Here is a 25,702-nt window from a genome sequence, read left to right on the forward strand (position 1 = left end):
GGAATCCAAACCCGAAACCTGTTGTTTACCTTTGTCCAAAGCTTTAGGTGGGTGGTTAGCATCCAGCGACGGAGCATCACTCTCTCTCTCTCTCTCTCTCTCATCTACAAATTCCCTCTCTTCGTTGTAAAATTGGTCAGCTAAGAATTCTAGTCCATTTTCAATCAGGCCACTATACTTTCAAAAAAAAATGAAAAAAACATAGGTGTAATCAATGAACTCTATGTACTGCTCTCCTTGCATTGCATCGCATGTGTTTCAAACTCTATCATCATTAAGTGTCAAATCCACTTGCAGCCTTCTTTTGGTCACATCATTACTCTTTTTACCTTCATGTTGGCACATGTTGCCAATGAACACTAGGACAACATAAGAGAATATAGAAATTAGTTACCTTAGTAGTTCAAGAAACTCAATTTGTTTTTCGATACTTCTTCTCAGCTAAGTTGGTAACAAAGAACAAATGTCCAATCAACATTTGGAATCTTTGCCAAAAGGTCGGATTAAACAAGCGCGTTCATTCTGCATGTTGTACACAAGCACGGTTGTTTACAAATCTAGAGAACCACATCCATCTAGATATTTCACCAGCACTATGGATTCAAGGACACTGCTTTCCACATCCAAGGTGTTGCAGACTGCCAATATTGAAGAACATACATACATCTGCCAGTGGGCCAGTCTTCAGGTATATTTTTACAAATACATTGATTTGTTAGAACGGCAACAATGAGAAATGAGAATCAAAAACAGACTTACAATTGGATGGGTTTCTAAACTACCTAGAAAGGAGAAAAATATATTTTTTCCAGAAAGAAAGAGAACACGTTTTTGAGCGAAAAAAATTTCCCCTTCCCATGGCCCATAAGAGCCCTCTACCACACCACAAAAACGTTCAGTAGCTCATACTATTGGTTGTAACACTAAAAAGTACACTTGAGTGTGATGCTTCAAAAAACCGACTATCAGCACATGCAACCTCCATCTTTCTTTTCTCCTCCTGTCGCCACAACAGTGTCTGTATTCAACTTCACATCCACCAGTCCTGGTTGTTTAGATGATGAAAGAACTTCCATCCCAGGCAAAGCTGCTGCAATCTTACGGAACAATGCCTACGTCACCACAACCAGCAGAAAAAGTACTGGGCCTATTAGATGCCATGAAACATTACATCCTACCTACCTAGGATATGCACCTTAGACTGAACCAAACTAGAAGAGAGTTATCAGGAACCTTGATATTGAAGCCAGCTTTGGCACTTGTTTCAATGAACATGACTCCTAATTCTCGTGCTTTAGCATCTCCTTCCTCAATAGAAACTTGCCTGCACATTGAGTCAATGGCTCATTTTTGCATGAAAATTTGTGGTATTATTTGGAACACTATAGAAACTGTACATTTTGGCTAGCAATGAGTCACTTAAGAAAACTCCTTTATGCAGACCTTTTGTCGACTAAATCTGTCTTATTTCCCACAAGCATGATGATGACATCACTGCCTCGTTCTGTACGAACTTCCTCTATCCATCTAGCAGTATTCAAGAAGGATTGTCTGTCTGCAAAAAGAGAAGAAAAAGAGAGCAGAATATAGTCTGTATGCTAAACAAGAGACCATCCATAAGACAAAATAACAGCAATTAAAGCTCAAACATCAAAACAATCGTGCCAACAACCCATTACAAAGGGGCATACTTGCAACATCATAGACGATAACAGCAACAGAAGAATCCCTTATATAGCTTGGAATCAAACTCCGGAATCGCTCTTGTCCAGCAGTATCCCTGTATAAGATAAGGAACAATCACACCAGTTCAGAAAAGACATGTCATACCACTTGTGCAATTTATTCTTCCTTCATGTCCACAAAGCAGCCAAACACCTTATCATGGACAGCTTTAAAAAACAAAGCAGCACAAATACCTTGTCATGGACAGGTAAAGACAAACAAAGCAGCACAAACACCTTGGACACGAAAAACAAAAAGGTGAAGGACGAACCAGACATAAAAACTCATACATGAAGAAAGCTATACAAACCATGATGAGCTCCAAGAATGTGACATACAGGATGTTCGGTGACCCGATTTGAACTCATGCACCAATGGAATGGTGATGCGAGCAAACAGACAATACATAACATATCTACATTAGCTGAAAAGAAGGCAGAATCTTACAAGCTTGACATCCACAGGGGCATGAGAAATTTTGACAAATGACTAATGTTAGACGGATCTTCTTTACTTTGAAGCCAATTTATGTTTCCGGAATCTTCAGCCAGCTAAAAAACATGGTAGACACCAGTAGCTATACCCATTCCTACGACCATGGTCATCAAGAGGTCTAAAGAAATACCTTGTTCATCCATAAGATGGAACATTCACAACACTGCAAGATCAATGTGTGAAACCGGCCTTTAGGAAACCCAAAGGGCAGTATCATAAACCTTATCTGCAAAGCACTTAAATCTTAATCATGAAATTAGCAATACAACAATTAACAGACTTAACAAAGCTAGAATGCTTCTACCCAGAGACACAAAACAGATTGGCCCCGATGCTTGGCATCCCTTGTGGTATTTCTTTAAGACTACTAAGAGATGTTCCAACTAGATACAAAGAGCCTAATTCTTCTTATTTAATATTTTGACTGAAACTTTGGCACTAATGTTCAAAAGGCTCCCATTATTCTAATGTGACCTAGGACTTGCACATTAAATAATTCATTGATCTTAGGCTCCTTACACTAAACCTTTGCCACTGAAGGACCTGGCCATGTGCTACACAACTTATGCAATGTCTTGCATGCCTGAAGTGCCAGAATTTAGTCACACATTAATCCTAAACTTGGAAAACACATCCTGGTGACAATGTGAATCAACTCTAGAATACTCCTTGAATGCTAATCAGCCGCCTTTGGAAGTGATTCTTGACAATATTTGCCTTTAAGACAACAAAATTCCATTAGGTAGGCACAAACCAACCAGACAGGCTGCTGGCTTTAGACAAGGTTCTGAGAAGGTTCATTTGACCATATTTTCACCTATTGCACGATCATCGACAGTGCTACTCTCTAAAGTGCTTCTAGGTTTCCTCTAGTGAGGCACTCATAGTCGGCTATCATCCATGTTGATTCTATATGCTACATGCATTGTTCACTCACTCTTAGTTGGCGATTCACTCCTGGCACCACCTTGTTATGAATGTACTCGCCACTTGGTGACTCGCTATGGGGTAGCTCTTCTGTGACCTTCATGATTTATTGAGTTGCTTTCCATTTGTCCTCATTGCTCCTTTTTATTCTTGGAATTATCTTGTTACTAACTGTGCCATGATCTTGTGATGTTGTAAAGAAACATACACACTTTCTCTCTCAGGTTCTTTTGAGCCCACCATACTTCCCACAGGGTATCATAGCACCCAACTCGCGATCTTGCCCAAGGAGATTAGAGAGATGAGGTGTTGTGTTTTGCTTCAACTTTGCACTTGACAAGGTTCAAGACATGCAGAGCTCAAGTGTTGAAGCCTAGAACGCAAGCGCAATGAAAATCCAAGTTTATGAGTCTAAATACAAATGTTCTCAAGATTAAATTCATGTTTGTCAAGTGCCACCACGTGAGTTTCCATTCGAAGAGCTATGTTTGCAATTACATGTTTGTCCATCCACATCCACTAATCATCAACATTGACCATGGCACACCTTGCTGGTGGTCTAAGATTGCTGCCTACCCTTGTCACATGTCACATGACATAGTCGAATGGGACACTGCCCATTGCAGAGCACAACTAGATTGACAAATAGAATGCAAGCTATAAAGGAATAAAGAGCCTTAGTCAAAGAACAACATTTAAAGATTTAGTAACTGAACATTGACTTGCATTGATTACAGCTTGATAGACTGTTTATTTTCCTTTTGGGTGATGACTTACACATCCACTTATGGCACGTTACTTTTGTTAGAAGTGGAGCAGCATGTTAGCCTGCTCTTCTTCAGTCTCAGTCTGTCATCTCCTGGTTGTGAGCTCCTGTCAGAGTCTGACAGGAGACAGAGGAGCTCTGTCGGGACAGTTTTGTGGCTGCTCTAGGCAGCATACAGTCTTGGGTTTGTTCCAGCCCAAACTGGGCTGTTTTTGCCCTGACTGCCCATTTTTCTGGGCAGTCGGACCAGATCTGGCCATAGTCGGCCAGATCTGGCTGGTCGGCCAAATCTGGCCAGGTCGGCCAGTTTGGCTGGTCGGCCGGCCAGTTTGCTGGCCTGGGGGCTATTTATATCAGCCCCCCCAGTCAGTCCAGCATTGCTCTCTGCAGGTACAGCACTGCTCCCTCCGTCTCCGTCTCCGGCATCGGTGCTGCCTCTACTTCCAGTCTGTCCTGGTTCCCTCACTGACGCTCCGGGCTGCGTGCGGGGACTGTTCTGTCCATTCCATTGTATTCAGCATTCATCTCAGTCAGTGCAGACTTTCTTCCTTCATTCTCTGCTTTCTCTCTCCTCTCCTCTGTGTTCGTGTTCTTCTTCCGCTGTGCACTCTCACATGCTATCATCGCCCGATTGAGAGCACGGAGGACGAGAGAAATACCTTACTGCTGCTGCCAACAGATCCATCACAGCCAGGCGACTGCTACAGGAGGCTGTTCAGCCTGCATTTGCAGTCCACGCTGACTGCAGAGGCTGCCACGTCATCCAGCGACACAGCATCCCTGCGTTTGCAGCCAGGCGGCTTCTCCTGCTGCTGGGCGACCTTCCTACAGGCTGCGTTTTGCTGCACTGCAGGTCGCTTCCACCCCAGGCTGCTCCTTTCCTGCTGGCGACCTCTGTCCGGGCTGTTTCCTGGTGCTGGTGGTCTCTTTTCTGGTGTTCAACATCAGATCTCTTTGCGTTTTGCAGATCCATGTGTTTGTAGGCACTCTCTGCCTGCGTCTTGGTGGTTGGTGACCACATTGCTAGCCCTATTTCGACAGCGGCACAACTTTTTTTGGTATTTTGCAGATTGGAAGATGTCTTACCAGTTTTCAAGCTTTGAAAACTCAGAGGATGAGCTTCTTTCTCATCACTCCTCTGAGCGGAGGCGGGATTATCGTGAAGTTCGACATCGGGAAGACCCTCCTCGCACTCGTCCTTCTTCAGTCCATGCATCTCAGCGGGTTCCATCTACTGCGAAGGTTTCTTCCGTGAAGACTGCTTCAGATGTGCGGATGCCTTCCTTGATTCCCTCTATACAGGTGCCGATTCTCCCTTCCTTTCCGAAGGAAGATAAGTTGGATGGTTCCAACTACTCCCTATGGTCATGCAAGGTGGCTTGCATCCTTGATACCTTTGATCTTTGGGAGCTTGTTTCTTCGCCCATCGACCAACCCCCTGTGGATTCGTCCGATGGCACCTCTATGGACCGTGCAGCCTTATGGGATAGGCTCAACTCTCGAGCCCGTTCCTTTCTTTTTATGAGTCTCCATGATTCTGTTCTTGTACATGTTCACAGGTTAAAGACTGCGGCGGAAGTATGGACAAAGCTTGCGTCTTTGTATCAGCACAAGACATTTGCCCACAAGATTTCCCTGGAGAAGAAGTTGCGGATGCACAGTCTTGATGGTTCTTCTTCCATGAAGGAGCACATCACGAAGATGGAGGATATGCGAGGCGAGCTAGCCTCTCTTGGTCGTCTGATATCGTCTGAGGATATGGCGATGATTCTGTTGACTCAGCTGCCATCACCCCGTTATGATGTCTTCTACACCAGCCTCATCACTTCGAGGACCCGTAAGACTCCTATGGGAGGAGCTTTCCCTGCTTGTCTTGGAGCATGACGAGCGACTCAAAGAGGTGGGAGCCAGTGGCTCCACCAAGGCATTTACGGCAGGCACAAGTGGCGGCAAGAAGAAGAAACAAAAGAAGGAGAAGGCCAAGGACAAGAAGGAGGAGGACAAAAAGGATGCGAAGGAGAAGAAGCCCAAGTGTCCCCATTGTGGGAAGGGCACTCATCCCGAAGAGAAGTGTTGGCAGAAGTATCCCCATTTGAAGCCTAAGGAGAAGGACTCGAAGGCGGCCCCAGCCACAACAGAATCTGCGTTTGTGCATCTCTTTGTTGAGGAAGACACTGCCCTAGCTTCTACCACACAGGAGAAGCCTTGGCTCGTCGACAGTGGAGCATCTTCACACATGACCTTCCGTCAGGATTGGCTTCAGGATCTTCGTTCCAGAGGGGGTACAGTCACCATTGGTGACAATTCTACAGTTCTTGTTCGAGGCGTGGGGACTTTACCTATGTTTTTTGACAGGCGGTCTTCCTCCGCCAAAGTTCTCTATGTGCTTGATTTGGGTTTTAACCTATTATCTGTGCATGGTCTTACTCAGTTGGGTACCCGAGTCATTTTTACTCAGGATGCAGTCACAGTGGAGGATGCTTCTACAGGTGATGCTCTTTGGACAGGTACACAGGAGGGTGGGCTTTATACGCTCACAACCTTGGCTACGCGGACTTCCCATGAGCTTGGGCTGCTTTGGCATGCTCGGTATGGTCATTTGAACCTCGATTCTCTTCGCCGGGCTTCTAGGAGGAAGATGGTGGAGGGACTTCCTGATTTCCCTCCTCTTCACACTTTATGCCCTAGCTGCTTGAGAGGCAAGCAGCATCGGCAGCCTCACCCGCAGGTTGCTTCTAGGAGGGCTACTACTCCGCTTGAGTTGGTTCATACCGACCTTTGCGGACCTATGGGCACGGCCTCCCTTGGGAAGGCCAAGTATTTGATGCTGATTGTGGACGACTTTAGTCGTTATGTGTGGCCTTATTTCTTGGAGTACAAGAGCGAGGCGTACTCCCGTTTCTGTGAGTGGCAGGTGTTTGTGGAGACCCAAACAACTTCCAAGGTTCGTGGTGTTCGAGCTGATCACGGTGGAGAGTTCACTTCTCACCTTTTCTCTCAGTTTTGCAGGGATCATGGTATTCGGGTGGAGTATTCCCATCCGAACACACCATCCGAGAATGGTGTGGTGGAGCGTGCGAATCGAACCATGATTGAGATGGCCCGATCTATGCTGGAGCATAGGAGTCTTCCTCATTTCCTTTGGGGTGAGGCGGTGGCTACAGCGGTGCATATACGCAACCGCTCTCCGACTTCGGCATTACAGGACATGACTCCATATGAGGCTTTCTTTGGGAAGAAGCCTTCCGTGTCCCATTTTCGCATCTTTGGGTGCGATGCTTTTGTCCATGTGGACAAGAAGAAGAGGAAGACGAAGTTCGACTCTAAGTCGAGAAAGCTTATCTTCGTTGGTTATAGTACGACCACGAAGGGATATCGGCTCTACGACCCGACGACGCGGCAGGTTCAGGTGAGCAGGGATGTGATCTTTGATGAGGCTTCGGCCTCTGAGGATCCGATTGATGGTTCTATTTCAGATGTTTCTTCATCATCGACGGACCCCCCCCCCCCTCCACCTTCTCTCCCTTCACTTCCTTCCAGGATGCCCCTTAGCACCCCCCCTATTCCTCCTCCTTCGGCTTCCCTTTCCCCTTTGGTGGATATGCTTTCGTCTTCTACGAGCTCTTCTACTGCCACTTCGAAATCTTCACAGGATATACAGCCTTCTTCAGATGCGGAGGATCTACCTTCACTCGGTGAGGGGGAGTCCCTCTCCGATTTGGGTGCTTTACAGGTTCCGGAGGTCCCCCCGGTCTCCCTCACAGCCGCCGGAGTCTCTCCGGATTCCTTTATGGTATCACCGGCTCATGCAGGATTCAGGTGTTACTCACTTTCCTGCTTCTTCTTCAGGTCCCCGTCGATCAGCCCGTTTACAGGCCCAGCAGGACAGTTCACTATGTGTGAACTATGCTCTTATGTCACAGATTCTTCAGGATTCCGAGCCTTCCACTGTGAAGGAGGCTCTTGCACAGGATATTTAGAGACAAGCTATGCAAGCCGAGCTCGACTCCATCGAGCGAAACCATACATGGGAGCTTGTACCGCGTCCCGCGAAACGGAAGGTGATTGGTGTGAAATGGGTCTTTAAGACCAAATATCTTGCCGATGGCTCCTTGGACAAGCATAAAGCTAGGCTTGTTGCCAAGGGTTTTGCTCAGCGTGCAGGGTTGGATTACTTTGAGACTTTTGCTCCTACAGCTAGGATGTCCACCATCCGAGTTCTTTTGGCTCTTGCTGCTCACCACCGTTGGCCTGTCTATCAGATGGACGTCAAGTCTGCTTTTCTGAATGGCGTTCTTGAGGAGGAGATTTATGTTTCACAACCTCCTGGTTTTCTTGTGCAGGGGAAGGAGGATCATGTCTACAAGCTGCGGAAGGCTCTTTATGGCCTCAAGCAGGCTCCTCGTGCTTGGTACCAGCAAATTGACCGCTTCTTTCTACAGAGTGGCTTTGCGCGCTCCGCTTATGATCCCAACCTCTACTTACGGGTTGTGGATTCTCTTTCGGTGTTCCTTATCTTGTATGTGGATGATCTTATCATTACAGGGAGCAACACTCAGCAGGTGGAGCATACACGGTCCATTCTACAGCAGGAGTTTGACATGACGGATCTAGGGATCCTTCACTTCTTTCTAGGTCTGGAGATCTATTAGATGGCACAGGGCATTTTTATCTCGCAGCACAGGTACATCTCCGAGCTTCTTTCGGAGTTTGATATGGCTGAGTGTCAGCCTATCTCATGCCCTATGGACCCTGAGTCCAAGCTTTTGGCAGCTGGAATTCCTCTTACTGATCCCACCCGTTACAGGTGCCTTGTCGGCTCTCTTATCTGGCTACTTCACACTCGGCCGGATATCTCTTTTGTGGTGGCTTTATTGTCTTCCTTTATGCAGACTCCTACCCAGGATCACTGGCAAGCGGCCTTGCGGGTTCTTCGCTATTTGTAGGGAACTCGATCCTTTGGGATCATGTATGGAGATGGGATTACCCTTTCTGGATGGAGTGATTCTGATTGGACAGGTGATGTGGATTCGCGACGATCCACTACAGGTTATGCTTTCACCCTTGGATCTGGTGCTGTCTCTTGGAGCAGCAAGAAGCAGCCTACTGTGGCCCTTTCTTCTACAGAGGCTGAGTATCGGGCCCTATGTTCGACCGCTATGGAGGCAGTTTGGCTTCGTCGCTTACTCGCAGAGATTGGCTTTTCCCAGACCGGACCTACGGAGCTACGCGTGGATAACCAGAGTGCTCTTGCTCTGGCCAAGAACCCGGTGTTTCATGCTCGTACGAAGCACATTGAGGTTCAGTATCACTGTGTTCGAGAGCGGATCGTGGATTCGGAGCTGGTGGTGGTCTATTGTCCTACGGCGGCCAATGCAGCTGATCTCTTTACGAAGCCATTGCCTCAGGCTTCTTTGCTTCATCACATGCGGTTTTTGGGTCTTCAGTCTCTCCCAGGAGTTGAGAGGGGGTGTTAGCCTGCTCTTCTTCAGTCTCAGTCTGTCATCTCCTGGTTGTGAGCTCCTGTCAGAGTCTGACAGGAGACAGAGGAGCTCTGTCAGGACAGTTTTGTGGCTGCTCTAGGCAGCATACAGTCCTGGGTTTGTTCCAGCCCAAACTGGGCTGTTTTTGCCCTGACTGCCTATTTTTCTGGGCAGTCGGACCAGATCTGGCCATAGTCGGCCAGATCTGGCTGGTCGGCCAAATCTGGCCAGGTCGGCCAGTTTGCTGGCCTGGGGGCTATTTATATCAGCCCCCCCAGTCAGTCCAGCATTGCTCTCTACAGGTACAGCACTGCTCCCTCCGTCTCCGTCTCCGTCTCCGGCATTGGTGCTGCCTCTGCTTCCAGTCTGTCCTGGTTCCCTCACTGACGCTCCGGGCTGCGTGCAGGGACTGTTCTGTCCATTCCATTGTATTCAGCATTCATCTCAGTCAGTGCAGACTTTCTTCCTTCATTCTCTGCTTTCTCTCTCCTCTCCTCTGTGTTCGTGTTCTTCCGCTGGGCACTCTCACACAGCAATGGAAACGTAAATATATGCTGTAATAAACTGCCGAAACACAAGACAAGAGAAAGGGAAAGAAAGAATATTGAAGAACACAGTACAGATGAGAACTCAGATGTATGCTCGGGAAATGGAATCCATATATCCAACACGAGACAATCACATACAACGGTGAGTCACTAGCTACGGGGCAAGAAAGAATATTGAAGAACACAATACAAATGAGAACTCAGATGTATGCTCGAGAAATGGAATCCATATATCCAACACGAGACAATCGCATACAATGGTGAGTCACTGGCTATGTGGGCACTGGCACTGGCTCCTCCTCTCCACAGAGTCTCCACCCATGTAATGGCAGATGAGTGACTGAGTGAAGAGGAGGAGCCTGAATATATAGGACAAAAATATGTCCTCAATATGATCAGGTCAGCCAGCATTTAATGCTGGTCAGCCAGCCATAAATGCTAAATGTGACCAAAATGAAGACCATAAAAAATGCCTAAAATATCCTAAATAATGTGCCCAGCCTCTGCATACACAAACTCACACACGAGCCAACATATTTTCTAACAACTTTTTCATCCCAGTTGATCGACTTCTTCGAAGAAAATACCTTCATTGACATTTTACATTAATCTCTTGGCTTGTGCATGAGGAATTTTTTGCTTTGATTCCAAGCACACCGTTGGAGATGTTCAAGGTATTCAAGACTCCCAATCAAGGACAGAATGTCTATGCTACTCTTAATATCATGCAGGTGTTAGCGATCAGAGCCAGGCAGTCCAGTCGGACTGCCACGTGGCAGTCCGACCTGGTACAGTACAGTCGGCTGCATTTAATGCAGCCAACCTGCAGTTATTTTGCGCCCTGATTCTGGCTATTTATAGCCGTGATTTCCAGCAGTCTCCGACACTCTTCTGCTCGCAGATTACAGGCTGGAGGCTCGCGTAGATTCCGTCTCTGTTCGCAGATTTCAAACAGGAGATCGTGCAGACTGCAGCGGACTTGGAGGTGAACAGCAGGTTGCATCGTCGAGGTAGAGACACGCAGTCCAGCGCACTGCGCCCGTGTACATATCTGCATATCTTTGTATACAGCACACTTTATACAGCAGATCGTCATCTTCCACTGTCTCTTTCTCTCTCCTCTCTGCGTTCTCTCTCTCTCAGTCCTACGCTTCCGCACCACTGCACTCTGACATGGTATCAGAGCAGTGTTGAAGGGCTGACTGAGTGCAGAACCAACCTGAAGAGGAGTTTCCATCGCGACACAAGGCTGCGTTTTCAGCATTTGAGGGCAAGCAGGAGGGTTGCGCCTCGGAACAAGGCTGAAGCGAGAGTGGGCGCGCGGGAAAGGAGTCCAGGTGGTGGATTTGCTGCTGTTTACTGCTGTTTGACGAGGAGAAAGTTTGAGTTTTCAGCTTTCAAGTGCAGGTTTTGCTTTTTCATCGCCTCCGGCAAGTGAAGAAGCTTCGGGACGCGGAAGAGCCCTAGCAGGCTGCGTTTTCACAGTCAAAGGGGGCTGCTTTTGCGTTTGTAAAGGCATTACAGGTGAAGATGTCTACAGAGATTGACTTGGAGTTCCAAACGATCATGGACCGGAAGGTGCCTGCTGTCTTACCGGCTCTTCCCGCAGATCAGAAGCTCGATGGCGACAATTATCGCATTTAGCGCATGATGATGTTGGCCATCCTTGAGTCCTACGATTTGGCGGAGCTTGTACAGGAGGAGATCGACCGGCCCTCGGTGAGAGATGAGTCCAAACTCTCTTCCGATGCTCGTGCAAAGTTGGCCACGGCACAGTCTCACTGGGACAAACTGAATGCCCGGATTCGTTTCTTTCTTTTTCTGTCTTGTACTACAACCGTGATAGCTCACATCGAGCACTTGACGATGGCTCGGGAGATATGGCTGAAGCTTGATCAGATGTATAACCGGATGACCCTTATGAAGCGGATTTCTTTGGAGGTACAGATGCGGACCTTGTCTGTGAACAAGTCTTATTCATTGCGGGAGCACATCAACAAGCTTAGACAGCTTCAAATGCAGGTTCAGAATGCAGGGAAGCCGATTTCCTCCGAAGACATGGCGATCACACTATTGTCCCAGTTGCCGCCACGATTCGGTGCTTTCTACTCCACCCTTATTGCTTCGGGGCGAGAGTCCACTCTTCGGTGGGAAGAGTTGGTTCCTATGGTCTTGGACCAAGAGGAACAACTGAAGGGACAGAATGCTTCCAAGTCGGAGGCACTGATAGGTCAAGCCTCTCAGAAGAAGGGGAAGGACCAAAAGAAGAAGAAGGGGGATAACAAGTCAAAGAAGGACAAGGACAAGGACAAAGAATCCACATGCCATATTTGTGGAAAGACCGGCCATTGGAAGAAGGATTGCCCTGACAAAGACAAGAATGACACCAACAAGAAGGACACGAAGGATTCTGGAGCGGTGGCTGCACCCTCATCAGCTGTGTTTCTTCATCTAGCGGTCATTGAGGACTCTTCACCAAATGCTTCTGATGCTGCGATGACAGCTCCCCAGGTTCGAGAGTGGATCGTTGACAGTGGTGCCTCTCGGCACATGACTCCTTCATCAGATGGTGTTGCCCAGTTGCAACCTTCGCGTGGGATTCTCATTGGAGATAGCTCTTCGGTGTCTATTGCAGGACGGGGTGAGATGCAGCTAATTCCAAATGGACGTAGTGGTACCCATACCTCAAAGGTCTTGCATGTACCAGGTTTAGGGTATCATCTACTGTCAGTTCATAAGATTTGTTCCCTTGGACTTTTGGTGGAGTTTGACAGTGATTCGGTGCGAATCCTTGATCGTGGGTCAAGGAAGGTTCTCTCATCCGGATATGAGGAAAACGGCATCTACAAATTGAAGTCTTCTACCGCCCTCTCTACTCTTCTTCTTACCTCTCAGACACAGTCAGAGCTATGGCATGCTCGGTTTGGTCACCTCAACTATGATTATCTTCGGAGGGCGTCACGTGGACAGCTTGTTCGAGGGTTGCCGGACATAGTGGTGAGCCAGCAGCCATGCGTCTCCTGCATTCGTGGGAAACAGCATAGGGATGCGATTCCCAACAAAGCTTCGCGGCAGTCTACTTCACCGATGGAGCTTGTATCTACGGATCTTTGTGGCCCTATGAGGAACGAGTCCTTGAGAGGGAGCTCGTACTTCATGTTGATCGTAGATGACTACAGCAAGATGACATGGGCCTATTTCTTGGCGTTGAAGTCAAAAGCTTTCTCCCACTTCAAGGATTGGCTTCTCTTCGAGGAGAACCGATCGGGCCAGAGATTGAAGACCTTGCGATCCGACAAGGGTGGTGAATTTGTTTCTAATGAGTTTGCTCGTTTTTGTGCAGATAAAGGTATTCACCAGGAGTTTGCTAATACCAACACTCCTCAAGAAAATGGCATTCTTGAACGGAAGAACCGAAGTGTGATCGAGATGGCGCGTACCATGATGGAGCACCGACAGACACCTCAATTTCTGTGGGCCGAGGCTGTGGCTACTGCAGTCCACATCCTTAACCGATCCCCCACTTCGGTCGTTGATGGGATGACACCTTTTGAGACTTACTTTGGGACTAAGCCCGATGTTTCTTATTTTAGGGTCTTTAGGTGCGATGCCTATGTTCACATTCCCAAGGCTCATCATGATAAATTTGAAGCAGCTTCCCGAAGACAGGTGTTTGTTGGTTACAGCTCTCAATCCCAAGGCTATCGTTTGTATAATCCTGTCAAGCAGGATGTGTACACCAGTCGAGATGTGCGGTTCGTGGAGGTTCCGGCCATAGCAACAGGTGAGGAGCATCCCGTTCTTGGAGATCCAGGGGAGAGTTGGGCTCCCGTGACAGTTCCTTTGGAGCCCGCGCCTTTTGATTCTGATTCTGTTTCTGATACAGAGTCTAATGTTCCACCGGTCACCCCCGAGGAGTTACCACCGGTGGATATCCCAGAGTCTTCAGCTGATGGAGAGAGACGAGAAGAGGTTTGGCCTCCTCCTCGTTGGGCCCGTGACACACTCCGTGATTCAGGGATCGAGAGGGTCCCTGAGGAGTGGGACCGTAGGATGGTCTACGGCGGTCACGGAGGCACCAGGCACATTCTACGGAGCTTGTTTGCTCTAACATCGGACGTTCAAGATGACGGACTTGCGTCTACTCCAGTTCTTCTTGGGCCATGAGATTTATCAGTCTCAGAGGGGGATCTTCATCTCTCAACATAGATATGTACAGGAGCTCTTGGTTTCTTTTGCGATGGAGGATTGTCGGACCCTTTCTACTCCTATGGATCCGAACTGAAAGGCCACTTCCCATTCAGCTTCTCCCATGGCGGATGCTTCCCGCTATCGTCAGTTGATTGGATCATTGATTTGGCTCCTCAACACTCGCGTTGATCTTTGTTTTGCTGTTGGGCTCTTGGCGGGGTTCATGAGTGAACCTCAGACGGTGCATTGGCAAGCTGCCCAGAGGATACTTCAGTATTTGAGGGGGACATCTGATTTAGGGATTCACTATCCAGCAGGCACAGGTGGTTCAGATCTTGTACTTGCAGGTTGGAGCGACTCGGATTGGGCCGATGATGTGGACCACAGGCGGTCTACAACATTACTGTTTTACCTTGGGTGCAGGTGTTAACTCCTGGAGTAGCAAGAAGCAGCCCACGGTAGCCCTTTCGTCTACTGAGGCGGAGTATCGGGCCGCGTCTTCCACCACATTGAGGCTGTGTGGCTTCGGAGATTGTTAGAGGAGCTTGGCTGCCCCTAGACTCGTCCCACTTTGCTGCAATGTGACAATGAGAGTTGCATTGCCTTGGCCCAGAATCCTGTTTTCCATGCCCCCGGATGAAGCACATAGAGATCCAGTACCACTTCATCAGAGAGAAGCTTCTGGATGAGACCATCACTGTGGAGTACTGCAAGACGGAGGACAATCTTGCAGATTTGTTTACGAAGGTGCTTCCCAGGCTCTACTTCGGAGACATGCCAGATCCCTCAGGCTTCTGCCCCGCCCAGGCTTTGAGAGGGGGTGTTAGCGATCAGAGCCAGGCAGTCCAGTCGGACTGTACAGTCAGACTACCACGTGGCAGTCCGACCTGATACAGTACAGTCGGCTGCATTTAATGCAGCCGACCTGCAGTTATTTTGCACCCTGATTCTGGCTATTTATAGCCGTGATTTCCAGCAGTCTCCGACACTCTTCTGCTCGCAGATTACAGGCTGGAGGCTCGCGCAGATCTCGTCTCTGTTCGCAGATTTCAGACAGGAGATCGTGCAGACTGCAGCGGACTTCGAGGTGAATAGCAGGTTGCATCGTCGAGGTAGAGACACGAAGTCCAACGCACTGCGCCCATGTACATATCTGCATATCTTTGTATACAGCACACTTTATACAGCAGATCTTCATCTTCCACTGTTTCTTTCTCTCTCTTCTCTCTGCGTTCTATCTCTCTCAGTCCTACGCTTCTGCACCGCTACACTCTGACAGGACGCTCTAGCTACTATGGCACTTTGAGTAAGAATTCATTTTATAGTATTGATCATTCTTGGCATACCTCTTGTGGAAGATCAAACACATTTTTTGGTGGTGCAAACTGCAGTCATATTTGTTGAGGAATTGTCAATGTAAGTTGAAGGGGCTTAGAAGGATCAAGTGTTTGACAATCATGGAAGGATATACGATTTCCCTACAATGATTCGGTTGGATCCATCTTGGGCATATATCGAGAGGGGGCTTTGTTGTGCTAAGAAATGCACTTAGTCACTTAAACAGCCCCAAAACATGCTTATTTTAGGCTTATTTTAGCCAAAACCCTAAAATGGGGAGCGGATCGAGAGAGTTAAGTGGGAGAGGATCTAGAACCCTATTTTCTATAAATTGGCAGCCAGCCCTCCACTCTTCCCTCAATCTCGTTTTTGCAGATTTCAGGTGTTTCAGCTTGCTACCCACACCATGTTCACGGAGGACATCTCGGCCGAAGCTGTCCATTGCTGTCTCCATCAGTTGGCGCCTGATTTCCAACCCTCTTCACGCAGTTTGGAGCTGATTTCAGTCAGGCAACTGTTGTTCCTGTGCAGACCTGCTACCTTACAGCCTGCCACATCATCGCAGTCCTACTGCCTCGTTTTTAGTTTTTCTCTCCTGCATACTGTCCTACCTGCGTTTTTAGTCTTTCTCTCACCTGCTGCCTACGTTTTTAGTCTGTCTCTCTCCTCACTGCTATCTGCATCAAATCCAACTTCTCACTGCTGTGTTTGCTGGTGTTCAACATCTGGAGGCTGCCTTGCTGCGATTCGGGATCCCTTCAGAGTACGACACACTCTCCAGCTCATTACCCTTGCCCTGATCCTTGAGATACAGGAGTTCGAGGTTCAATATTCATTTACTACATAGTGTGTTTGCTGCATGAGCATCATATTATTCAATAGTTATATCACTTCGTTTATTCACTGTGTTCATTGTCTCTGAGTTACCCTAACCCTAACTGTGTTCTTTTATCAGTCTGTGCTTTGTCGTACGGTTTCTGTTAATGTTTCTATGTTAGGGTATTTCTTAACATGGTATCAGAGCCTGGTATTCTCTGAGAAACCTAGGCCTTTGATCTGAGAGCTCTGCACAAGAAGCAAAAACAACAATAGGTTCAAATGAATTCGAACACAACAACACCGATTCAGTCTCCAAGAACAACTATGCCGAGAACCGAGCAAGAGTGGGCTGATCAACTTGCTCCACAAAGTTTCGACATGGTGGATGACACTTTTGATTACGTGGAAGAACAGCTAGGCAAGCTGACCTTTGAAGAATATAAACTGATCATAGCTTATAGACAAAAGAAGATTGAGAAGCTCGATCGAAGAATTGCCCTTCAAGAAAATCTCCTAAATGAAGGTATACATGAATCTCTCTCTTCAGATTTTGCGCGTGAGTCTAATGATGTTACAGGGCTGTCGAGACCTCCATCAGGGATGGGCCCCCCTGTTGGAAAACAAGACCCGGAGTATATTCATTTATTCACTTCAATTCCATCCACTCCGATGCAAGATATGTTAGATTCATCTTTTGTCCTTCTTCTTTTACTTCTTCTGCTTTGTAATATTCTGGTAAAGATCAGGTGGAAGAAAGAGTACAATCTGTTGACTACGGAAAAGGTCCTCTTGAGGACCAATTCTTGTATGTTAACACACGTCGTGGGGATTATAAGAAAAAGCCAGCTACCTCTTCTTCTAACCTTCCTTCCTTTTTAGTCTACTTCACAAAATCAGAATGAATTTGATGTTCCTTTTTCTTCATTGCATTATGCATCATCATCTTCACATTTTCATTTCCAATCATTAAATGATAAAAATGAACCAAATGCATCTGCACCTCATACACCTCATTTTCAAAACCCACCCATCCCACCGCATTCATCCATTGCTTCTCCACTTCCATTCACACCATTCACTTTTCCATTTCAGATACCTTATGTCGCACCGCACATCGCACCAGGGGGTTATGGAAACATAGGCACATCCTTTAGGACCTCATCCTTACCTCTGCCGGGTGGTGTTCCACCTACTTCACACACACTTTCGGGATCATTGTAGCCTGGGTATCCCCCCCAGTCTCTCCCGAGTGTGGATCAATTGACTCCACAGTTTGCCTCCATGGCTTTCCCTAGTGGACCTTCTGATCATACTGTTCCAGCCTCACTTTGGACAGGGCTTCCGTGTCCCAATGCCTTCACATACACTGGCACCTTATAGGAACATTCATATTCCAATGCCTCTCACAACCTACTTCTGCCTACCCATCTTTTCCCCCTCCTCCTCCTTCTTATCAGCACATCCATCTTACCCTTCATAATCTTATCCCCCACATCCATCTTACCCTACCTACTGGACACCTCATAGTTCTAGCCCGTCTTCTGCCAAGCATGCATTTAATGACAAGACTCGTTTTAACGGGTCAAACTTTACTACTTGGTCGAACTTGATGAGACATGTCCTTGACTCCCAAAACCTATGGAATCTTGTGCACGGGTTGGAACCCCAACTCGATCCCGTACTTGTTCCATACGAGGTTGTCCGCTCATGGAAGGCTAGAAATGCCTACACTATTGTCGAGCTGATGCAGGGCTTAATGCCTGAGTTTCATTCTCAGCTTCAGCATTTTGACTTAGCGTCAGAGCGATGGGCACACTTGACTGACCGTGATGTGGCTCAGGATAGGACCCGTCGTATTAATCTTGACCATGAGCTTCAGCTTTTCAAAATCACTGACCGGGATGACTTGAAAATCAAGTTGGCTGAGTTTCGGCGTCTCCTTGCTGAATTCTCCACTACGGGGACTCCTAAGTCCTCTGATGATCAAGTCACATTGTTCCTAAACAAACTCCCTAGGAAATACTTCAATTTTGTGGAAGGTATAATTTCAAAACCTACCATGCCTACATTCTATGAATTTGAGTGTCAGCTATTGCGTTATGCACGGTTGTTCGACCAATTTCATATGAATTTCTCTTCAGAGGGGACTCTTGTTGCTCATTCTCAGAAAGGGCAACAAGGGAAGGGAAAACAAAACCAAACCTCCACTCAAACTCAAAATCAAAATCAAAATCAAAAGCAAAACCAATCCAGGGAATCACAAGGAACATCCCAATCTCTCAAACCTGGGTAACAGAATGTACCTAAAAAGAATAGGTATTGTCAACATTGTTAAAAGGTTGGCCATTTTGACGACAAGTGTTGATCAAAGGCAAGAGGCACAACACCAAAACCTAAGTCTCAAACCCCCGCCCCTCAATCGGGCAACTCCTTGCAGGGGAGACAGGGTGATGGCAAGGGGCAGTTCAAAGGTCAGACTCACACTGCCACCACACAGCCATCTCTGTCAACAATGTTCTCAACTCCAGAGGGTGATCACGTGGGCTCCCTTGGTAAGATAACCATCACCTCTGTAGTCTTGGTAGACCACTAGGCAGCCGACGCGCACCCTTTGTCCGATGCCCTGGCTACTTTGGGGTGAGATGCCTTGGGGTAAATCAAAATTCAGACTGGCCTTCTATTTTGGGCCTAAGAGGAAATATTGTGCTAAGAAATGCACTTAGTCACTTAATCAACCTCAAAACATGCTTATTTTAGGCTTATTTTAGCTAAAACCCTAAAATGGGGAGTGGATCGAGAGAGTTAAGTGGGAGACAATCTAGAACCCTAATTTTCTATAAATTGGCAGCCGACTGTCCTCCACTCTTCTCTCAATCTCGTTTTTGCAGATTTCAAGTGTTTCAGCTTGCTGCCCACACCCCGTTCATGGAGAACATCTCGGCCGAAGCTGTCCATTGCTATCTCCATTAGTTGGCGCCCGATTTCCAGCCCTCTTTACGCAGTTTGGAGCTGAATTCAGTCAGGCAATTGCTGTCCTTGTGCAGACATGTTGCCGTACATTGAAGAATCTATTCTCACATGGAGTCTTCTACCTTGGGAAGAAGGCATCAGTAGAGAAGAGTTGCTGACTTTGTGCATATGGCAGCTAGAAAGAAGGCCTGAAGATGTTCAAGCAGCTATTCAGAAGCTAAAGACAGCAAGACTAAAAAACAAAAGAAGATTTGTAAGCGACATTGACTTCGGCCAAGAGCAATTCAAGAAAATGACTGGGTGCTTGTCTATGACAGCAGCCTAGACAATCAATACAGTGCTTCTAGGAAGATGGTAAAGCATTGGTTTGGCCCATATGTGGTAAAGGTCGTTCATGACAATGCCACATATTCATTGGCTGAATTGGATGAAACAAGCCTGAAGATACCCATAGCTGGAAAAAGAATCAAGCTCTTCAAACGAAGAGAAAGTTCAACATATGAGCTAGAAGACTTGAATATAATTCAAGAACATGAAGACATAGAGGAAGAAAAAGAGGCAAAAGATGAAGACATTGACATGGCAGAAGATACTTCTTCTAACACTGCAAATCTGTAAGACTTTGGCACATGCCAGAGGATGTGCAGGTTAGGAGGCGGTGGATGTCATGCCGCTACGCGCACACCGTGTAAAAAAATCTAGAGTGTGGCTTCCTTTTAGATTTAGAGAGCCAATACCACTTTAGGCATTAGTATTAGTGTCCATGGTTCAAAATATTAGATTTTTTGGACAAGTTTTTAGTCAGTTTTTTATATTCTAGATATTATCTCTGCCACGTCATCACATTCCTGCTGCCTAAGTTTTTAGTCTTTCTCTCTCCTGCAAGTTGTCCCGCTTGCGTTTTTAGTCTCTCTCACCTACTGTCTGCATTTTTTGTCTTTCTCTCTCCTCACTGCTGTCTGCATCAAATCCAACTTCTCACTGTTGCGTTTGCTACTGTTCGACATCCGGAGGCTGCCTTGCTGCGATTCGGAATCCCTTCAAAGCACGACACACTCTCCAACTCATTACCCTTGCCTTGATCCTTGAGATACAGGAGTTCGAGGTTCAATATTCATTCACTGCATAGTGTATTTGCTGCATGAGCATCGTATTATTCAGTAGTTATATCACTTCACTTATTCAGTGTGTTCATTGTCTTTCAGTTACCCTAACCCTAACTGTGTTCTTTTATCAGTCTGTGCTTTGTCGTACAGTTTCTGTTTATGTTTCTATGTTAGGGTATTTCTTAACAAGCTTCTCATTGGAGAGCGGCTCCATTGAGGTCTCTTGAAGGATTCCCTTTCTTGTAAGGGGTTTCATTGGAGGGGCCAATGTAGTCTCTGTCACCAAGGTGGACCGCCCTTAGCATCATGGCAACAACTCCTTAGTCCAAGGGATTATAGGAAGTGGTCTTTCAAAGGGGGCAACTAATACCCACCCTAGTAATGTTTTACATTCACCTTGACGAGTGATTTGTGATCAGCTCCATTTGGATGTATCTTTTGTTTCATTTCCTTGCAAAAATCCAATAATGGTGCTTGAGAAGTCATTCACAAGGAACGTCATTGCCATGTTTGGGGGCTTGTGTGCCTAATTCCACATGAACTAGCGAGGTTATTTGTAACTAGAGCTAGAACGTGGCATGTTCTACCAACAAGCTGGACGACTTGTAGTTGGGCATGATTTAGAGGTCCATGCATATGGCTCAGAGGCTGATTGAAGGCCAGCATGACACAAAGACATAGTGCACATGAGCAGGGGCTCAAAACTCAAGTATGTCTACAAGACTTGACTCGCTACCCAAGGAAACTGGTTACAAATCATCCTTACAGATACACCCTCCTTGGAATATGAAGGAAAGTGATGCTACCAAAGACATACAAATCAGTTCAAATAAAGAATCCAAGTGAAGTACCCCACACTGTTATTCAAAGAAGTTTTAGAAGGCAAAGTTTTACTCCTATCTACCAGAGTCATGAGATGATGACTCAACAATGACTGCTATGCCTTTTTGTGTGGTTCATGCAGGCAAATCATCATCAGAGTCCGTGTAAAAAGCAAGAAGGTTTGCATGTTTTCTCTCTTGCTATTTTCCTTTTTCTTAAAACATTGGTTGGTTATGACCAATTCTTCTACAATAGCTATATTTTGATAGTTTGTTCTCATTGAAATGTTCCTGTGATAAGTTCTATGTCTTTACATGACCATTCCTCGTCCATAAGAATGGTGACTGTTTCTTCATAGGACATTCATGTCCCACTTTCAATGTTGCAGCAATCTCCTTAAATTTTTCTTCCTTGACCGCACTATAGAGTACAGCTTTCTTGGCGTCTTCATCTGAACAACTCTGAAGGCACAATGTGTGGGAAGGATGACAAACGGCCCTAAATACTGTGGGAGCAGCTGAATGATCCAACCAGCAGCCCAAAGGGGGCCCTGCTGTCAAATGCAAACAGGCTTGAAAAGTGCCAAATGGATAAGTGAGTGTCTCAAATCTGGCCCACTAGCCTACCTGCATAAATGGCTGCCCTGACCGCTGAAAGATGTCCACCTAACTAGAGAAACACTGCCCAAAGCTGAATAAGTGGTTGCCCAATCATAGGCTGGAAAGCATGAAACAACAACTGGAAATCATGTCCCCTAATTCAAAAGAGGAAACGATTGTTAACCCTAATCCTCCACCTGATGTGCTATGATGAGGGAAATTGTCAATAGAGAGGGTCTAATGGATAAAGAGTATGTAAGAGCTCCAAAAGTCCTCGTCTAGGTTAGATTAAGGCCCACAAGTAGGAGATAACCACAGAAGAAGACACATGAATACATGTATGCTAACAAGATCCCCACATAGTAATACTGGGGCAAGTGTGATGCACTTGCAAGTAATTAGGAGAATGTGGTACACACTTGGAGGTAGGTCACGTGAACTAAAGAAGTCCAAGAGCCTACATACGAAAAGCATTGTGGAGAGGTACTTGCAGATGGTGTCACTCGAACAAAGGCCCATTTTTCATGGGTAAGTGGTGAGGGAATAGGTGGATGTACAAGGGTCTCTAAATCTATATTCTTGGCCTATGGTGGGGAAACAATCAAGGTGGTTGAGTATTTTGGGAGAGCTAAAAGGTCATATTGATCAAGAAAGGCTCAACATGATAGTAGAGAGACAGAAAGCAATGTGAGAAGCCAAGCTTCTTAAACTCAGACCCAAGCAAGTGGTGAGGCAGTAGCCACATCAACTCATGAGCCCCACTCTCCTAGTACTATGGATGTGTCATCCGTTGGGGCCTCCATGTGCTAGTACTAGAGCATCATAACTTACAGGACAAGGCCCTTCTATTGAGTGGGTACGTGCATCATCGCACCCAAATACACTACAACAAAGTTGGGTACCTAGCTTGAAGAAGAAAGCTGAAATTGCAAAACAAATACTTTTTTAATCAGTGTAACATTGCCTTTCATGTGGCTCGCACACATGCCTATAAGAGATTTATCAATGATGTTTCAGTTGCAACTACTATAGAAGCACCTATCACTCTTGTTGGTTTGGAGGCTCTAAGGACCAACACATTGAACCACAAGGTTGATTTGATTCACATGAGCCTAGAGGGTCATAGAACATCATGGGAGAAATATGGATGCACAATTATCTTTGATGGATGGAAAGATATTCGCAAGCGCCACTTAATGAATATCTTGGTATCTTCTTGTACTGGAATGACATTTCTAAGATCTATAGATCTAACGGGTCATGGTGTGTGGATCACAGGTATCTTCCATTTCCAACTTATAAATACACTTAAGTTTTTGTGAATTTTGTATTTAGTCTAACTACTCCTTACATATAATGTAACAGGAGAGGTAATATTTAATCATATCAATGAAGCAATCCAAGAGATTTGGCCGGACCATGTTATACAGGTTGTAACAAATAACACAAGCAATTGCAAGAGTATGGGAGAGCTCTTGGAGGCTCAATACCCACACATTGTATGGACACCATGTGCAGCCTACTCCATTGACTTGATGATGAAGAACATTGGATTGATTCCATGGGTTGGATCTATGGTGGAGAAGGCTTAAGTGCTAATCAACTTTGTCCTTAGAAAGTCATTTGTTTATAGTCTATTTAGGCATCACTGCCACTGGGAGCTTGTAAAACCGGCCAAAACAACATTTGGGATGGCAACACTACTTGGTTAGATGGATCCGCACATCTACACTTAATACATCAGTGGTCATTATGATCCTCACATGGCCACTAACTTATCACTTACTATATTTGGTTAGTTACGCCTACCTATAGCTAGTATAATTGTAGCGCATCAATTATACACTATTGGACTTAGTAGACCACCTACCTTTATGTTGTATCTTACCTATACTATGTGTACATTGCATTGTATGAGGAAGAAAGAAGAAAAACCAATAAAAAAACATTTTGGCATCCATCTCTCTTCTTGTGTTCTAGAGTGAGCTACTTCTTTCATGTATTGTGTGTGTTCGGCACAATAGCTTAAGCAAGTCCCTCCACCACACGATTCATGACAAAGGAACAAAGACTGTCCAACAATCACTCTCTCTCATGTAAGCAAGCTAAGAGAGCAAGTGGGATGTCATGCCTGACTAGTATTGTCCGATGTTAGTACGTTTCTAATCAAACTTAAAATCTTCGGTGCACATCAAATGCAATGTCCTATGCCAAAAAAGTGTGCATATAATTTTAAGGCCTATACATAATGTTGGGACTTCAAACAATATACTTCAAATACTAAGAGACTTTACTTCAAACATAGGTGCAAAAGAGAGTTTGAGGATATAGAAAGAGAGATTAACTCTTGAGAGCTTGATGACTAACCAGGTGAGTGTTGAGTATGTGTAAGAGACACATAAAGAGAAAGAGAGGGATCTTGAATCTGAACTGAATAAGAAGAGAGGGAGAGAGAACCTTGTGGAAATGTATTCTGGTTTTTTCTTCTTCTTCTTCTCCTTGTGGGGGGCGGATTTTGGGATGGATGATGTGTGGATTTGTGAATGATGGATGTATTGTTGTAAGAGTATGAGAAAGAGAGAGAGAGAGAGAGAGAGAGAGAGGATGGATAGATGAATTGTGGGCTGGAATACCACATCAAAAGGGGAAGAAGAACAGTTGCCTGAACGGTTACTTTCTGACCTCCAATAGTTGATTTTGGACCCCACACAGCAGGCAAACAAGAACCTCAAACGAGCTGGACAGGACTAGACGGATCGGACTGACTGTCCCATCTGTCAAACGTGGACAACCCTCTGAGGGAGAGTGGTAGAGTGTCATTTTCCTTGAACGGATACCAAGTGCAGCAAATCACCGATGTCAATTACAAAGACCAAGTCCAATGAAGCAGGCTGTACACTGGATGAAACACAAGGCAGCAGGCACTCGGGGGCGGGGGATACTGATCAGAGGGTGTTGGGGCTTCAAGTGTCAGATAGCCCTGCTGGATACTAAAGAGGATCAGTGAAGGGACTGCTGGCATCAGTGTCTATCACAGAGAATGCAGAGCAGCAGGCTGTATGCAGAATGTAGATGAGACTAGGAATGATGGTGATGATGCTAAATGGTGTGCCAACGCTGCAGGCTGCAAAATACTGATGACGGGAGCAAAAATGCATGGCAACAAGATGACTCCTGCTGTAAAATGCAGGCTAGACAGCAGAGATGCTTCTATGGACAGCAAGTGTAGGTAAGAGATGTGCTGCCAATGCAAGTAAGATGATGGCGCTGCTGATCTGAGAGCTGGCACTGATGAAAATCCCAAGAAATGCAAGGCTGCAAGCAAGAATGGCAGCAGAAACGATGAGAAGGAAAGTGATAAAGGATGATAATGGAGAGCTAGCACTGAAAGTGAGTGAACGAGGAATAAAATATGGATGCCCACTACACGTCCTTTTGTAGGAGATTGTTGGGCACTGTCAAAATTAAAATGCCTTTCCCATAAATAATTCTTCTTAGGGGTGTTTTTGTGGGAGTTAAACTAGGCTGAAATGCATGATAATTTCTCTTAATTGAGGACTTCAACATTACTTGCTCAACATGTCCTATAACCCTTTGAAAGTTTAAATCCTCCTATCCTTCCTCTCTTGTCCTCCCTTGCTTCCTCCTCCCACCTACCCTCCCGAGTTTACTGCACATACTGATTTCACAAATTGACACAATTAAAGTGTCAAAGAAACAGCCAAAATAAACAAGAATACAAGCACAACAGCTATAATGCTTACCAAAGCTGAAGTCGAACTGTTCGATCTTCCAAATACATAGTCTTTGATAAAAAGTCAATGCCGATTGTTGCCTGCAAGACAAGAGCACTTCTTGTAATGACATCATTGTTTCAAACAAACTACATAAAAAAGCTTTTCTGTAGCAAATA

The 25,702-nt window shown here is 45.9% G+C and overlaps 1 protein-coding gene across 1 annotated transcript in view; it reads right to left on the reverse strand.

Moving 5' to 3' along the window:
- Positions 1-501: 501 nt before the first annotated feature.
- The window catches only part of LOC148035420 (ras-related protein RABH1b-like), a 35,651-nt gene continuing 10,450 nt past the window's right edge, over positions 502-25,702 (reverse strand). Inside the window, exons 2-6 of the mRNA XM_087680421.1 lie at positions 25,554-25,624; positions 1,692-1,780; positions 1,444-1,555; positions 1,234-1,324; positions 502-1,112 (exon numbers count right to left, since the gene is read on the reverse strand). Coding sequence (XP_087536547.1) covers positions 966-1,112; positions 1,234-1,324; positions 1,444-1,555; positions 1,692-1,780; positions 25,554-25,624 — 510 coding nt within the window. The 3' untranslated portion in view covers positions 502-965. The remainder of the gene's footprint in view (positions 1,113-1,233; positions 1,325-1,443; positions 1,556-1,691; positions 1,781-25,553; positions 25,625-25,702) is intronic.

This window comes from Lygodium microphyllum, chromosome 6 (assembly GCF_053477565.2).
Source record: "Lygodium microphyllum isolate KBCC chromosome 6, Lygodium_microphyllum_v1.1.10, whole genome shotgun sequence".
Classification (NCBI taxonomy): Eukaryota; Viridiplantae; Streptophyta; class Polypodiopsida; order Schizaeales; family Lygodiaceae; genus Lygodium; species Lygodium microphyllum.